General features: G+C 35.7%; 1 protein-coding gene across 2 annotated transcripts in view; it reads right to left on the bottom strand.

The window, feature by feature from the left end:
* Positions 1–8,062: 8,062 nt before the first annotated feature.
* The window catches only part of LOC109030073 (uncharacterized), a 46,039-nt gene continuing 37,584 nt past the window's right edge, over positions 8,063–16,517 (bottom strand). For both annotated transcript variants that reach the window (XM_019040838.2, XM_019040839.2), the window contains 4 exons: positions 10,982–11,098; positions 10,284–10,503; positions 9,797–10,125; positions 8,063–9,086 (listed from right to left, as the gene is read on the bottom strand). In XM_019040838.2, the coding sequence (XP_018896383.2) occupies positions 8,820–9,086; positions 9,797–10,125; positions 10,284–10,503; positions 10,982–11,098 (933 nt within the window). In that variant the 3' untranslated portion in view covers positions 8,063–8,819. The remainder of the gene's footprint in view (positions 9,087–9,796; positions 10,126–10,283; positions 10,504–10,981; positions 11,099–16,517) is intronic.

Here is a 16,517-nt window from a genome sequence, read left to right as displayed (position 1 = left end):
CTAATAACGATTGCAGCCTTCACTGTACTTTGTCCAGTAGCTGCAATATTTCTATCGTAAAATGTCCGCAACCAGATTTCTGCAGTATGTCTCCTGCAAATTCGAAAGAATTTGAGTGTATTCTTGGCTAGTGTTGGTCCAGATAATGGAATCACATGCTCCACTCGTTTTAACCTGTACAAATGGACTGAATAATTTTAAGAGACAACTTCAAAACGAAAAATTTTCCAGTTCCTCCTGTCAAAACTATACATTAATTTTGTTCAAATCGAAGAGGCATATCTTATCAGCCAGAAAGTATAAAAACCTTCATTTTTCATGTTTATAATTCAACTGATCTGTCCTTTGTAGAATCTCTCTCTTGTAAGATGGATCTTCAGCTAATATGAACAAACAGCAAGATATCAGTCACTGTCTAGTGTCTCTTTGCTAAAATACTGTTTGTGCTTAAAGTTCCTGACAACACATTTCCTGCCAATGTGACTTTGCATACGTGTTTCCAGCTAGCCAAGAAACTAGCAAGAAACAGGCCTAATTTTAAAGCCTCTATTACAAGAACTCACTGAGTTGTGAGAAGTATTTTGAAATTCCACTCTTATTACATACTCGGTGTTCAGTAAATTGGTTGGCGTGTCTGTAACCTTCTTATTACTTGGCAGCAGGATGAAGACTAGGGTGGCCCTTATTTTGGACTTTTTGGAATTTAATGAGCAGCACCCCCTAGATTGGTTCTATTTGATGTAAAAACACTGTAAAAAAAATTTGAGACCTTTAGGTCAAGGGTAAATGGTGCCGAAAACAGGGGAAAGATGCAGCGCGTAAAACTGAAGAAGCGCATTTTTACGCTTTTCGCCGATTTGACTGCCGTTTTTAAGGGAGTTGTAGATGCTCAACACCCATTATTGATGGTGTTTCTAACACAACTTTTTGCGTAGATTTAGGATATTTTAACAGAATTGGCCTCAGGTAATTACCTACCCCCCTTACGGTAGGCTAAAGTGGCCCCAAAACGTCATCTAAGCTCCCGAAATCGCTTTTTTCCGAAGTTTGGCGCTTGTTACGGGCAAATGCAAAGGCTTCAAGAACTATAATTTTCTTGTATGTGGTACAACTTATTCCGTAGATTAAGTATTTTTTAACAGAATTGGCCTCAGGTAATTACCTACCCCCCTTACGGTAGGCTAAAGTGGCCCCAAAACGTCATTTAAGCTCCCAAAATCGCTTTTTTCCGAAGTTCGGCGCTTGTTACGGGCAAATGCAAAGGCTTCAAGAACTACAATTTTCTTGTATGTGGTACAACTTATTCCGTAGATTAAGTATTTTTTAACAGAATTGGCCTCAGGTAATTACCTACCCCCCTTACGGTAGGCTAAAGTGACCCCTAAACGTCATTTAAGCTCCCGAAATCGCTTTTTTCCGAAGTTCGGCGCTTGTTACGGGCAAATGCAAAGGCTTCAAGAACTATAATTTTCTTGTATGTGATACAACTTATTCCGTAGATTAAGTATATTTTAACATGTTTGACCTCAGGCAATTACCCCTCCCCCCTCCCCCGCCCTGCGCACAGTAGGTTGAGGGGGCACTGAAACGCGATTCAAGCTCCTGGAATCAGATTATTTCAAAGTTAAGCGCTCGTTACTTGCAATTTAAAAGACTGGAAGAAGCATAATGTTCCTCCACGTATAAAATAACTTTCAAATGCACAAATTTTAAGAAAAATACTGAGGAAGGGTGTAAAAAAAACTTACAATGACTTTGGTTAGTCCGCTCTACAGTTTCTTCCGTAATGTTGATGTTTTAACATTGGGAAAAGCTTTCCGATAATCGCTAACAACCTGAAGAATCCTTTGCCGCTCTGCGTCCGATTTCGTGAGTTTCTGGCTGTACTCTTCAAACAATTTAACGCCGCGTTCGGCTGTGTCGTTGACAACCTTGATTTTTTTCACAATTTCGCGATTTTTCAGGTACTGAGGATTTTCTAGCCATGTTGATGGATCTTCTTTAAGAAAGTTTGACGAAAGATGGAATCGCTCAAACAATTTAGATGACAAACAAGAAATAAAATTGGAAACATCTTTTCCTGAAATGTCTTCTGCTGATTGTAGTTTTATTTTTGTTTGTTAGTTTAGTTTTGTTAAAGAAGATCCATCAACATGGCTAGAAAATCCTCAGTACCTGAAAAATCGCGAAATTGTGAAAAAAATCAAGGTTGTCAACGACACAGCCGAACGCGGCGTTAAATTGTTTGAAGAGTACAGCCAGAAACTCACGAAATCGGACGAAGAGCGGCAAAGGATTCTTCAGGTTGTTAGCGATTATCGGAAAGCTTTTCCCAATGTTAAAACATCAACATTACGGAAGAAACTGTAGAGCGGACTAACCAAAGTCATTGTAAGTTTTTTTTACACCCTTCCTCAGTATTTTTCTTAAAATTTGTGCATTTGAAAGTTATTTTATACGTGGAGGAACATTATGCTTCTTCCAGTCTTTTAAATTGCAAGTAACGAGCGCTTAACTTTGAAATAATCTGATTCCAGGAGCTTGAATCGCGTTTCAGTGCCCCCTCAACCTACTGTGCGCAGGGCGGGGGAGGGGGGAGGGGTAATTGCCTGAGGTCAAACATGTTAAAATATACTTAATCTACGGAATAAGTTGTATCACATACAAGAAAATTATAGTTCTTGAAGCCTTTGCATTTGCCCGTAACAAGCGCCGAACTTCGGAAAAAAGCGATTTCGGGAGCTTAAATGACGTTTTGGGGCCACTTTAGCCTACCGTAAGGGGGGTAGGTAATTACCTGAGGCCAATTCTGTTAAAAAATACTTAATCTACGGAATAAGTTGTACCACATACAAGAAAATTATAGTTCTTGAAGCCTTTGCATTTGCCCGTAACAAGCGCCAAACTTCGGAAAAAAAGCGATTTCGGGAGCTTAGATGACGTTTTGGGGCCACTTTAGCCTACCGTAAGGGGGTAGGTAATTACCTGAGGCCAATTCTGTTAAAATATCCTAAATCTACGCAAAAAGTTGTGTTAGAAACACCATCAATAATGGGTGTTGAGCATCTACAACTCCCTTAAAAACGGCAGTCAAATCGGCGAAAAGCGTAAAAATGCGCTTCTTCAGTTTTACGCGCTGCATCTTTCCCCTGTTTTCGGCACCATTTACCCTTGACCTAAAGGTCTCAAATTTTTTTTACAGTGTTTTTACATCAAATAGAACCAATCTAGGGGGTGCTGCTCATTAAATTCCAAAAAGTCCAAAATAAGGGCCACCCTAATGAAGACACTTTGCGGAAGGAACCAGTTGCCTGATCGTTTTGGCTTGTGGCACACACCTATTTAATGGTCTGTATAACTAACTTGGCAGGAAACGTGTTATCAAAAATGGACCCATTACACTGGTTCGCACATTTTTCATGTTCGGTGTCTATCGCAGAAAACTGCCCTCATGAATCACTAAATTGTATCCAACTTTTGCAGGCAGAGAAATATAATTATTCCAACGGTCAATTCTACGAGCCATTGTTTTTGGTTTTAATGCAACAGTTTTTTTCCACTTCTTTTTTCATTGCTCTCGGGAGTAGATCACTAGAATGTGCGACAAATCTGTTCTTTTGACTTCGAATTGAAGGCAAAACCAGTATTTTAATGAAGTGTGTCTGATATCCTATCCAATGCATGATTGTACACAATAGAAATTATCGTTTGATTTGAAGAAAATTAGCTTCATTTCCCTGTAAAGCACGCACATGCAGCAACTCCAATATGTGCAGATAAATTGGTTTGATGATTTGCAAGTTTTTTCTGTTGATTCTAATCTACGGCTAATTGTATTGCCATTGTGCTACTCCTGTTGGAAGGAACGTGTTTTGATTATTTAAAAACTTTAAATTGTAACCACCAGCCATCAAGTTGTTAACTTCTTTAACAAGTTCACTGTGCCTCACTGTAATGATGTGTTCTGCAAGGGCCAGACATCGGAAATTAGGACCAGGAATTGCACATTGGAGTCCTCTCCGTCTGCTGTGCTATTCGGAGCGTGTTTTCTTTGTGTCGATTCGAGTGAATTTGTAAATAATATGTCTGATAGAGGGAGCAAGTATTGTTCTTTTCACTTTTCCATCATAAAACACCACTATTTGAAATGAGGTGTGTTTTTCTATACATTTTGTGGCATTAAGGTAAATACCCACCAAAAAACCGGTTGCTGGCAACTAACATGTTAAATTAAAAATGAATCCAGAAACTTGTCCTTTCTTACCTGTGTACTGAAACTCCAACCGTAAAAAATAGCAGGCAATGGTTTTTGGTGTGTGCAAAAATAACTTAGGAACTTATTGCCCACAGAAAAGAGGAGATGGGTAGCGATTGGGTGGTGAAGAAAGGGTGGAGGGTAATAAGGAGCCATTTTTTTCATTCATTTCAACACATTCATTGCTCTCTCTTTTTTCAACAGAGCCAATGAGGTCTTATAATGGATAGGCTGTAACTTTGTTCAATACAGCTGATGATTTTGTAGTAGGTAGGTACATATGATTGAATTAACCAGATAAGAACCAAGTAACATTATGTTACAATAGAGAAGTGAAGTCTAAAATTAACCTTTATGTGGAGAAAAGTGATCGATCTATTTTTGGAATAGCACACACTATTCATAAGCTTGATTTTTTTTTTGGTAAGATAATGAGAAGCACTGAAAGAATTTAAAACCACTCATAACTCATTCATCTCGATAATGAGATTTGGTTCCTTACTGTTGAACTTGGTCCATTTGTGCTAAAACCAAGCAGCTCTCTTGTCTGCTTCCCACATTCTTTCATCTTTGTTGTCCCTTTGCTAACGTCTTGAATGTGTTGTGTAGAAAAAAGGCGTCTCTGATCACTTAATATTGAATTGCATAGATTTGATATGTAAGGGCGAAATAGAAAATTAAATGCTTCCAAGCATGCCAGTACACTCAAATCTACAAGCCAGTTGTGCAAAGAAACACATAAGTCAAAAATGTTTTAGTCTCAAATGGACGGCGTTCAGCACAAAGGAACCAAGCCACATCAGCTATTGCCAAATTTAATCGAGCAATTTAGCTTTTTACATAAAAACGGTTGTGCAGATTGTTGTGCAAATTTCAGTGAATTTTCTGCATAGTACGAAGGAAATTCTTTAAAATTTTTGAAGGAACATGCACAAATATTCTCCTGTAAAAAATTAAATTGCCTAGTTAAATTTGGCAGTAGCTGATGTGGCTCGGTCCCTTTCTGCTGAACGCGGTTCAATTGTTCTCAGATACACAATGCCCCACGGATGGGTTGTCTCTTTGATCAGTGTTTTCTTCTATTTTTTTATCCCTTAGTTCAATTTTTTTTTGTCAGTTGAAGAACCCCCCATTAGTTGGCCTTTTTTGCCCTTCTTAAATTCAGAAAGGTTTTCAGTGATCCTAGTAGTTCTGTTTACTCTTCAACTGTTAAGTCAGAAAGGCCAACTTTCTGCAGGGTTCCAAGCACCTTGATAAAACATTAAATTATGAAAGGCTGCTGTAAATATACTCTCAATCTGGATACCCTGTATCTTAATACTAGGATTAACTTTAATTTTCTAAGTTAATTTATTTATTCTTGTTTTTTTTTTTCTTTTCCTTTCGGAATACACTGATGTAAAGTGTTAGCAGTCAAGGTCTGACTTTGATCATGTTGATTCAAATGTTGCTTGTAGAGATTACTTAAGGATTTTATTCTAGCTGTTATCATTGACATTATCTTCAAAGTTCAGATATCAAATTTTTCCAACTTTTTCAGCAGGATACATTTATGCTGAAGAACCCATCTGGCAGGGTGGTTTGATTCAGGGTGAATTCTCTCCGCAAATACATCCAATTAGAATTGTACATAGGCAATGTAAAATAATTAATGACTCTGAATATCTTACTGTTAAAAGAGCAGCTTTGGAACAAAGTCTAAAGTTGCCTTTTCTCGTCTTCCCTTCCTCTCTACTTTCCAAACGTTAAAATTTAAAGCAGCCCCTACTCGGCACGAGCTTAATAAATGCAATTTCAATCAGTCATAATCAAACTCTACATGCAAAATTGACTCCTTCAGAGTCTTATAGTCAACAACTTTTAGCTACTTCATAGGAATTTATCGATTAAAATTTGCCCTCTAGTTTGAAAATTGAAAATTGGAGGAGCTCGACTTCTTAAATAGGGAAATTTTGCTTTTAGTGACAAACTCTCAAAAGCGATAGTTTTCTTCCAAAAGGGTCTGAACTTAGTGGCCTCGAGTCAGTAGTGGAACATTTTCAACTGGAAAATCCTGAAAAAATCTCACAATTTTTTTCGAGTTTGATTGTGATTGGATCTTAAGGTTGAACTTACGTTAGACTAATTGGATTACATTTTGCATTAAGGAACCACTATCTCTGGCTCTCCCATTAAAGCACATATCTGCATAGGGAAACCAATGGCATGTATGTCCTTTCTAAAATGGGCCAGAAATAGTGATTCCTTATTGCAAAATGAAATCCAATTCATCCAGAACTGAATAATCTTCAATGATTTGAGCTACAATAAAAAAATATGTATGAATAATTTCGAAGTAAGGGAGACTAATGGTTTTCTAAGGAATTTTTGTCAAAAATGAATGTTAAGAAAATGCTGATGCTTAATACCGCTGTCCTGGTCTTAACTTCTCGAAGCCTAATTTATCAAACTGGCATTTTTATTCTCACCATCAACTTTCCTATTTGTTTTAGGGTAGAAGTGATAATTTAAAGTACTTCTCTCATTTGAGGGTCCGAGAAATAAAATTTCTTCTTTAATTAAAAATATTCTGATCCATCATTGACATCCCTATTAGGACTGTTATTTGTCTAAAAACGAGTTGAGCTGTCCGTTGTTTCAAAGATTAACATCCTTATCAAAGAGAGTTTACTGTTAAAGTATTTAATCAATGAGCAAGGCCTATGGCAGTGGGTAACTTGAGCTACCTCATAATGAAAAGGAAAAACACCATCCAAAGAATCAGACAAGCTCCAAGTTTTTCCCAGCCGGTATCTAAGTATTTTCACTTCCAGTATTTCATCATGGTTTCACTGTTTTTCAATTCAACATTAGCCTATGTTGTACGTATGAGTTACTTGGGGAAGAGAGATTTTGTGAATTCAAAATAATTTTACTATTGCGTAATTTGTAATTATGTACTAGCTCTGTTTGTAAATAATGAATAATAAAATATCATGTTTGTATGGAAATTTGAAATTCCTATTGTAATGTTTTTCCCTTGAAACTTTCAACCCTTACGTTGCTCTTGGTGTTCCAGTCTCTTTCAGAAAGACTGGATTTTCAAGTGCTTTTTTAGGGCTTAAAAAATAAGTTATTTCACTCTTACCTTGCTGCAAGGTATATCCATCGAGTAAACACAGAAGGTGGTGGCAAGAGAAGAAATGTACTTTTTTATGTCACAGCTGAGTCCGCCCTTCAAATTGGTTAATGGTATCGCGGAGAAACTGAGATCTCTTTCAAATTTAAAGAGGAGTGAGAAAGGTTGTGAGGCTCCAACTTATTTTGGTTCTTGAAATTCGTAACTATGGACTTTTTATGTTTCAATATGTTTTTATATCAATGTTCGACTGTAACTGAAAATAATTTGCAAGTTAAAAAAATATATTTCATGTAATAACATCTTTTATCTTGACTCGTCCCGTTGTGAAGGAATATCCATGTTAAATTACGTCCTGTGCGGCAAAAACGCAGAAATTGGAGAGGCATGGTAACTAATGTTCGATCATATGACTTTTAATGTTAGATTCAGTGGTGATGTAGGTCGTTATACATGTTCCATAATGAAATATACTTTTTTTTGAACAGCGCACTTCACAGCCAATCTTCAAGATGGCTGCCTTGCCACCACCTTCTGTCTTTTCTCTATTAGGTAAATCAGCAATAACTCCACCAATCAAACCATCAATAACTCAATTTCCAATTTTTTTGGGGCTTCAGTCTTTTCGTGAAAGACCGATTCAATATGTATCGAGAGAAGAGGATAGGTTATCTAAAAAAAGGGTAGAATTTTTATAATAACACAAAAATATTTAATTACTTTGTATTAACAAAATAAATACATTAGTCGGCATTATGATTAATAAAATGTAAAATATCTTATGGAATGCTAAAACAGATACAGAAAAAATAAACTTAAAATGAGGTAATAAATACAGCACGACTCAGATAAATAATTAAAAAAATTGTAATACATTATTATAAAATTATAACAATAAATACAAATTTGAATTTTCTGGAAAAAAAATTAGAAAAAAAAGAGAGAAGATGAACCTCATAGCATGAGATGACCAGCAGACAAACATCGTAATCTGAATTAGAAGAACTAAAAAAGGTAAATAAATATTTTAAAAATGTTTGTTGCGAAGAATGAATGAACTAATCAAAATTGCAAACTAAGAGACTTTCTGGTATGATCAGAAATGGATAGGTTTCCCACCATCCATACTTGCTATAATCATAACCATTGTAAGACTCATTATCATGGCTAGTGATAATACGATGGTACCAATTTCAGTTCAGTACTCAGCATTCTTCAGCCCAAATCCAAAGCACTTTCATAAGACTTCCAGACGATCATGGCGGAAAATTATTATAAAATTGGATTCAATAAGGTGAACCATCTTTACAGTGATTCTGAGGATAAGATTTAATACTTATGATTGGACTGATTCTCTGATTTCACAGATCAGGACTGGTAGGAAGTGAGTAAGTTTTCAGTCTCAAAAATAAGGAAACGTACCTGTGCCTTTTCCACAGTCAACAACTAAGGCACAGGATAGAACACAAGTTTGGAGCCTTCAATTAGGAAGAGAACGTTGATTTTGGAATTGAGACCTATGTTTTCGACACGGACTAGTTTTGCTAGACTGGCTCCGGGGGTCTTCACAACAACGGCTGTGCCTGAAACTCGGATCGCTTGAGAGTGAGAATCTTCGGTGGGTTGATTGACATCTGCATCAAGCACTACATCACATGTAACATCGACGTGTATGTGCTTGACGATAGTTGTTTTGCCGTTCTCGTCATGGATCTGAATCAGAAAAAAAAATTTTAAAAATTGGAAGGGCTTTGAGGCTACAATATAATATTGATAATAAAAAATTGTTCACAGCTTGTTATCAAAAATATACTTGGAGATCCTTCTAAGTGACTTCTGCCGAAGCATGATTGACAGCGAGAGTGATTAATAAGCTTTAAATCATTTAGCCCCAGAGAAACTGAAAAGAGCAAAAAATTTGCTCAGTGTAATCATCCCCCCCCCCCTCCCCCGGTAAAACTTACATTTTTTACAGGGGGGAAAAAAACAAAAAATTACACTGAACTTGAAAATGCTTGCTTCTGTAAGAAAGTGAAAAAATTGAGGGGATTCGATTTTGAACTACTTAGCCCACACAACATTCGTTCACAAAAGAGTCATAGAATCTTTGTCAGCATTTTGAAGGAATTGTCAATGTCGTCTCTGTGAATTGATTCATTGCTCATAAGAAACACAGTCATGAGTAAGCTTTATAAGGTAAAATATTACAAAATCATGTTGAGCACATCAGGGGTGTCTAAAATGTACTCCAAAGTGCATAATTTTCAAAGTCTGTTCTGTGTATTTTTAAATTTACTGCATCTACAAGCATTTATTCATAATTTGCTGGAAATCAGGTTTGCCCGGAGAGAAATCTACAAAAACTTGACTTTAAGAAAGATACCATCTTATTAACTCTTCTGAGCAAAGGTGATTGAACTTACCACTTCTTGCTTAATTTCTTCTTGTGGAGCATCAGTCCTGGAAACTGAGGCATGGCCAATGAAGTTTCCAGAGGAATGAATGTCAAATTTCATACCGCAACTGATTGCGCGTGGTTCAAATCCAAGACCATCTGGATGAGTGTCAGACCAAAAGTAGTTACTGTTACTGTTAATGCTATTGGGATTTGGGGCAAAAGTGATACGTTTGCCATAGCCGATACCAACGCTGAGAAGAGGTAAGGCTTGTCCACCGAAAAGGTAACGCTTTGTACCAGCATGACGTACTCTGTACGAAAATCCGGGCACAATACGTGGATCCACGTATGTTCCTAGAAGAAGAAAAAAAAAACACAAAAAATTAGTTTCAGACAAGAAAGAGGAGTACTTTCCATCATGGCATGAGGGATGAGTTAAAAAAGAGAGGGCATTTAAGGGCAAAAAATACTTATATCTGAGTGAAAATATAGAATGAAAAGAGATATCTTACCAATGACAGGCATTTCATTTGATTCCAGTCCAAAGATAGTGTACGTTGTTGGTATATCACCGATAGAAGTGCCTCGGATGACAGTTGTTCTTTGACTGTTATCAATGCCAGGAGTCAAAATGAAACCTCGACGAGGATCAGCTCCGATTTTGACGCCAAACACTTTCGATATTTTGGCTGCACCGTATTTGCCCTTGACGCAGACAACAATGCCACTAACCTAAACAATTAACATAAAAGAACCCGTTTTAGTTGATGAAGGATGAAAAGATGAGAGGAAAGTTAATCAGGCAAATGACTATCGTGAAAAATATTTCTATGAATTTTTAAGAGGTACTGTGAACTTTAAATTGCAGTTTCTGATTTCTTAGAATGCCAAAAAGATCATGAATTTGTTTCAGTAAAACTATGTTCAACTTCGGACATGATTAAGTCAAACTTATTTACATACCTTGTATTGAAATTGGGGTTTCTGCTTTTGAAATTTTAAGCATTCATGACTTTTCCTTTACATGAGAATTTGGCAGATCTTTCAGCTTGGAAAAATTAGTAAAACTATTTTTATAGTCAGACATAAAAATCTCAACTTAAAACTAAGAACTAAGAGGCTCAATGGAAAAAGGCATTACATGACAGAATCAAGCAGCTCAGACATTTCCAAACGAATCACTCGAAATTTTGGGATTAATAGTACTCACCGTTTCAATTGAAACCCTGTCATTCTCGAACCATTCAATCTTTCCCAAAACAGAGGCGCGTACAGATTTTTCCAGCTGATCACCCTTGATGACATGGCTAACTTCTTCTTGATCGCTCTGTGGGACAATAAGTAGGTTTAATTGATTAAAATGACCCTGTAAATGGCTGGTGAATAGACAATCTTAAAGCTACATTTAGAGCAAAGAAATGCAGTTTGTAAAAAATAAATAATTTAACAATTAACGGATCTTTAAGATAAGAAGAAAGATAGGAAACCTTTGGCGAAAAAAAATTAAATGAGTGATATTTTCATATTATGGATAAATTATTATGGCTCTATTATCCTTGGGAAGAGAGGGAAGGGACTGCAATTTTTTCTTTTTTTACATTTCGTTTGAAATTTTTTTTGGCAAAATTCGGGATACATTTTAGTAAAACATCTCTGAGAAAAATGAAAATTCTTTTGATCGATATAAATAAAGGGTACACTGTATTAGATCTGCTGATGAGTTTATCTGAACCACCATTTGGTAGCCTTAATGATATTAAATATGAAAAATTTATGTATCTAAGTTCAGATAGAATTTTAGGCTTTAAAGATTGACTGCCGCTAAAATCCTGGTCAACTTGTTCAATACATGATAATAATATAAGATAATGATTCTGGAAAGAGAAGAAAGAAAATTCCATTAGAAGAATTTTCTGGTCAAAAAATGTTTATAAGTCAGCAGTTCTAATGGGACGATCAAAATAACACGTGCAGGAGGAAATTAAAATTGGACCTGATGAAATAAAAGAACTTTTTTACTGGAAGATGGTGTTTCGAGGGTTATAAAAAATAAAATACTTAGAGTTTAAGGAGGGAGAAAAAAAATCTATGAAGAAAGGTAAAAAGCTGGAGGGCATTGACAAAGTGAAGGAATGGATTCAAAGCAAGAGACAGACCGGTGGTTTAGTAGTTACCATAATGAATAGAAAAGAGGATAAAGTTAGGAAGCAGGGAACAAGAGGGTAGCAAGAGTGTCACTTTGGGTAAAGATTCTAGATTTAGGTTCAGAAAATTCATACGATCATGCTCTCAGTAAAAGTAACGAAACAAATGGACATGGAATTGATAAAATTGGAGAAGGCCAGAAAATTAATTTCCATCTGAGGAGATTAAGCTACACAAAGGTGAAGAATTTTCCGACCCGTGACTGAATTTGACAAGAGGTAAAAGGTCAAATTGAAATTGGTAAATGAATCAGTAATTATACAGAAAATAAATGTATTAAACGTTACGGAGTAAGGAGAAGTGGAAGACAACAAGCAATTTTTTTTCATGGTATGACTTTAGCAACAATAAAGGAAAGGGAAAGTGTATATATGTCTTCATCCCGAGAAGAATGGAAAAATTAGTTGAAACTTAAACAAATTTTACACTTGGTCCAAGAGACTTTTGGTAAATTAAGGGGTAAGTCGAAAACGTGACATTAGCGCTCTTTGATAGATAAGGCTATAATGTTTCAAATCTTAGTCTGAAACAAGAGTAAAAGGAACTTCCATTAAATTTCTAAAAATGTCATCGTATTTCTTGAAGTTTCATTTTAACAAATTTCAATTCTTTTTCCCTTCAGTTTTCATAAGTTTCCAAAAAAAAGAAACCAGCATGAATTTTATCATGGCATCGTTGCTTAAGTTCAGAGCCAAAAATTTTTTGGTGGCGTTGAGAATCTTCATTATTTCTTCTGTTTCTCCTCTTTTGTTTTTTCCACATCCTTGAAGAGGACATCTCCTCTAAAAACTTAAAATTTCATGAGACAAGAAGAGACAGGGGAAGTGTGATATCGTTTTAGGGACTTCTAAAATAACTTCAAAATTATGGTACTGCTAGTCATCAAACTACTTCGAAGGGGTCATTTTTGAGAAACAAAAATTTGGGCAGAATTTAAGGCACCTTAGATAAGAATCTTGATTCAAGAAATATTTAAGAATGGAAAACTTAAGAGTGATTTCAAAAATGAATCTCATCTTCACCTTAAAGGTGCCAACTATAAGAGCTGAGACACGAGATTAAATTTAATTTTTAAACTTCAAAAATAGGAGGAAAACAGATGCTCATAAATCAGCTAATTACTTCAATCGGGAAGAAAAATGAAAATGCCAAGAATTCTTTTGAATAACAGTCAAAATCAATCTTTACAATATCAGGAAAAAATAATTCCAGTAGGTTTCCTGATTTGACGCTCCTTACACTTCATTAAAAGGACAATTCAGATGGAGTTTCTTTTTTTGACATTTGAATGATGAGATTCAGTAAATTAATCATATTTCTGTCTCCAGCATTTCATAGCTCCCACAGGTCACAATCCCTGCCACTTGGATTGATAGTTAGATACATAGTTAAATTTAAAAATCTTGGCAAAAAGGAAGGGAGTAGATTCTTGATGTGATGGGACGTAATGATACTCATTTTTGGGCGGAAAAGTTTCACAGCTTTTGAGTGTTGTCATGACCAAAAGAAGAAGCATTAGCTGATTTAGTGAACAAATTAAATATGAAAAAGAAAATACTGTTTGCATGTGTCGAATTATACTTTTCCTAATTACCAAACGCGTAATCCGTTCAGCAGATGAGTCTTCGTTGGGTGCGTTGCCGCAATTTAAACAGAAGCCAGCAGGAAGCAATTCTTCCAGGCTATTATTCGCTTAATATCTCACTCACTTTCATCCTTATAGCCATTAGCCAAGGCTGATAAAACTAAACATGAGTCGATAACCAGTGGCAACCGGATACTGAAACATTTAGTCGCTCATAGTTTTTTTACAACCAACACGGGCATGAAGCCCTTCAACAAATAATACGATAAGGATAAAACACAATTAACTCAGTCTAGCGTGCACTGAGTTCATTTTCATTCAAATCACCCAAGTTGATTTTTTCATCAAGCTAGGACACAGTCAAAGGATACAGAAGGTTAACTTCAATCCAAACGATAGAGAAATCTTGAGAGACTCATCGCAATGCATAATACTGATATTATATTGAGAGGGGTTTTGAAAGCATCCTTCATCAATCAAATGAATATAATTCTGGTGGTGAGCTTGGAGGGCCAGACATATGCAAAATACTTTGGCCTGGAGTTTATACATATGATACAATATTTTTGGTTTCCCCGATGCTCTGTGTCTTTCGATTGGGATGTACATAGAGAGAAAGGGAAGGAAAACATGAATTGAAAAATTTTGATTGGTAGACTCTTACCAATTTCTGATTATCATCTGATAAAAGACTGATACTCTGACTCAGACTCTTTTTTGGCCTTTTGTTCAGATGACACACTTACATTTTGCATTTGTTGACAAAAGGAGAACATCAAAACCACCTGACAATCTAAATAACAAAATTATCAAGATTGTTCCAAGATCTCTATCGTTGGAAGTGTCAATGAACTGCCTTCAACAGTGTTAATAAAGAAATTTTTAAATTTTCTGATGGATGCCATCAGATGTCATGGAGGACGATTAAAAGAATCCAGTTCTGGATAAATGTTGAAGGCTAAGAAGTGCAAAAAAGGCAGACCTCATAAAGGAGAAAAAAAAAACTTATGAGACGACTTCAGGATTGAATGTTTGCAAAAACCAACGATTTGATAAACTAAGATGAAATTCTATTCCTTGTTTTAAAAGTGAATAATAAGCATAACACCATTTATGCTCGATTTGACCCAAGCAAAAAATCAAATGAGTAATTTCACAAACGATCAACCGAGGCACCTCAAAAGATTTTGTCTTTGTTTTGAGGTCATAAGGTGTTCTTTCATAATTAGAATGCCTTGCAGTAACTTCTTAGACCTTTAATCTACTAATTTTATAAATGCACTGGAATTCGATTAATTGTACTCCAAATACAAGTTACGACAGATTCGATGTGATTCACTGTAGTGGTGCATCACTGAATTGTATTTCTTAACTGAGGAAAATTGGAAGAAGCTTTTGAGCACCTCCATTCCCATCTTTACAGTAAAAAGATTCTTATGGTGCAAGTGTTAATTGCTTCCTCTACAAATTATGGATGCCCTTTCAATAATGAGGAATATATTTTACTTCAACTGAAAAAAAATATTGAAAGCTCATGAGACTTCCTTCATAACTCAAAATATCTGATCTCACGGACAATCTTCACAGCTCTCAACTTGCAAAATTATTCAAGAAGCTTGGAAAAATAATTAATATGGTTTTTAATTGATAGTAGTAGCGTCATGAGAAAGGCCTTCATGTAAAGATGGGAGGAAATGTCAATTGGAAAACCTCTTTCTTCGCTTCAGTCATGCTAAAGCTTGATTTTGGGATCTGAGATTTAGCACATGTCTTCAAAATTCTCTCATGTATTTTAACACCACACTTAAAAGAGGCGCATGCATGTTGATAGTCAGTATGAGATTCATGAATGGCATATTGAACATGGGTCAATTGACCCAGTTCATTGATCGTTAAAAGACATACATCCACAACAGAATTGACTGATTGGGATATATTGGTCTGATTCAAGAACAGGCTTTACTCAGAGTTTCTTTTTCAGGTTTTACTTTGATGATGCAAAACTTTCTTGAGGACCCACTAGGCAGGAATGACTAGAAAATCAGATTGAACGAATGTGTTCAGTTGTTAACTTCATCGAAACATTCAATTTTTACTTTTTACCTTATCTTTTTCGTTTTCCGCCTGAATCTCAATTTTAATTTCTTTCTATTAAGAAATTTCTTGCTCTGCAGAAGTAGACCCTCCTTCAACAAACCATATTAAGTTACCATAAGTAACTATAGTATGTTATTAGTTAATCTTGATCAACTCTGAATGTCAAAAAATAGGCTTCATTTATCAACTTGAGCGCTCAAAACGTCCAATTTTGCTAAATAAAAGCCTTCCTTAATTGGATGGCAGGAGAATAATTTTTAGCTACCCTGTTCGCATTGAGTGAAGTAGTTTGTTAATTTTGAAAAGCTTCCGAGCTTAAAAGTGTAATTTTCTGCTGGGGACTGATCAAAGATTGCATACAATATTCTAAAGAGTGGATAAGGATTTTCCAATTAAGCAAAATTATGTTCTGAGGGGAAGGAGGAGTATCAAACTTAGCTTTGCGTAACAATTTTTATCTTGAGATTTTAACTTGGATCTCTCAGTAGTCTGCTTCTTAAATTCAACTTCTCTCTGTATTCGATTTGTATAATTCCACTGTCATTACATAAATTCTTCAATTTATCATTTCTTTTTGGAGGGGAGAGAGGGAATGCTAAGCCAGGCAAATCTCCAAGCAAACGAAAATAACAGGTCAGAGATTGAGCACTGATACAGTCTTTTAATTGGTTTAAAATGAAGTTTGCGTTGTCTAAAAATAGATTCATTTTGATAGCGACCTGGAATTGAAAAGCTATGTTGGTTTCAATTGATAGGAGGGGCACTGAACTTACAGATTGACGAGTCGTTGACAGATTAACGATTTATTGTTAAAGGTTGCTTAAAATGATTTTTAATTACATGGTGTCAATCAACAAGC

The sequence above is a fragment of the Bemisia tabaci genome, chromosome 2 (assembly GCF_918797505.1).
Source record: "Bemisia tabaci chromosome 2, PGI_BMITA_v3".
Lineage (NCBI taxonomy): Eukaryota > Metazoa > Arthropoda > Insecta > Hemiptera > Aleyrodidae > Bemisia > Bemisia tabaci.
Note: the sequence above shows the minus strand (reverse complement) of the source record. Positions and strands in the feature narration are given on the sequence as shown.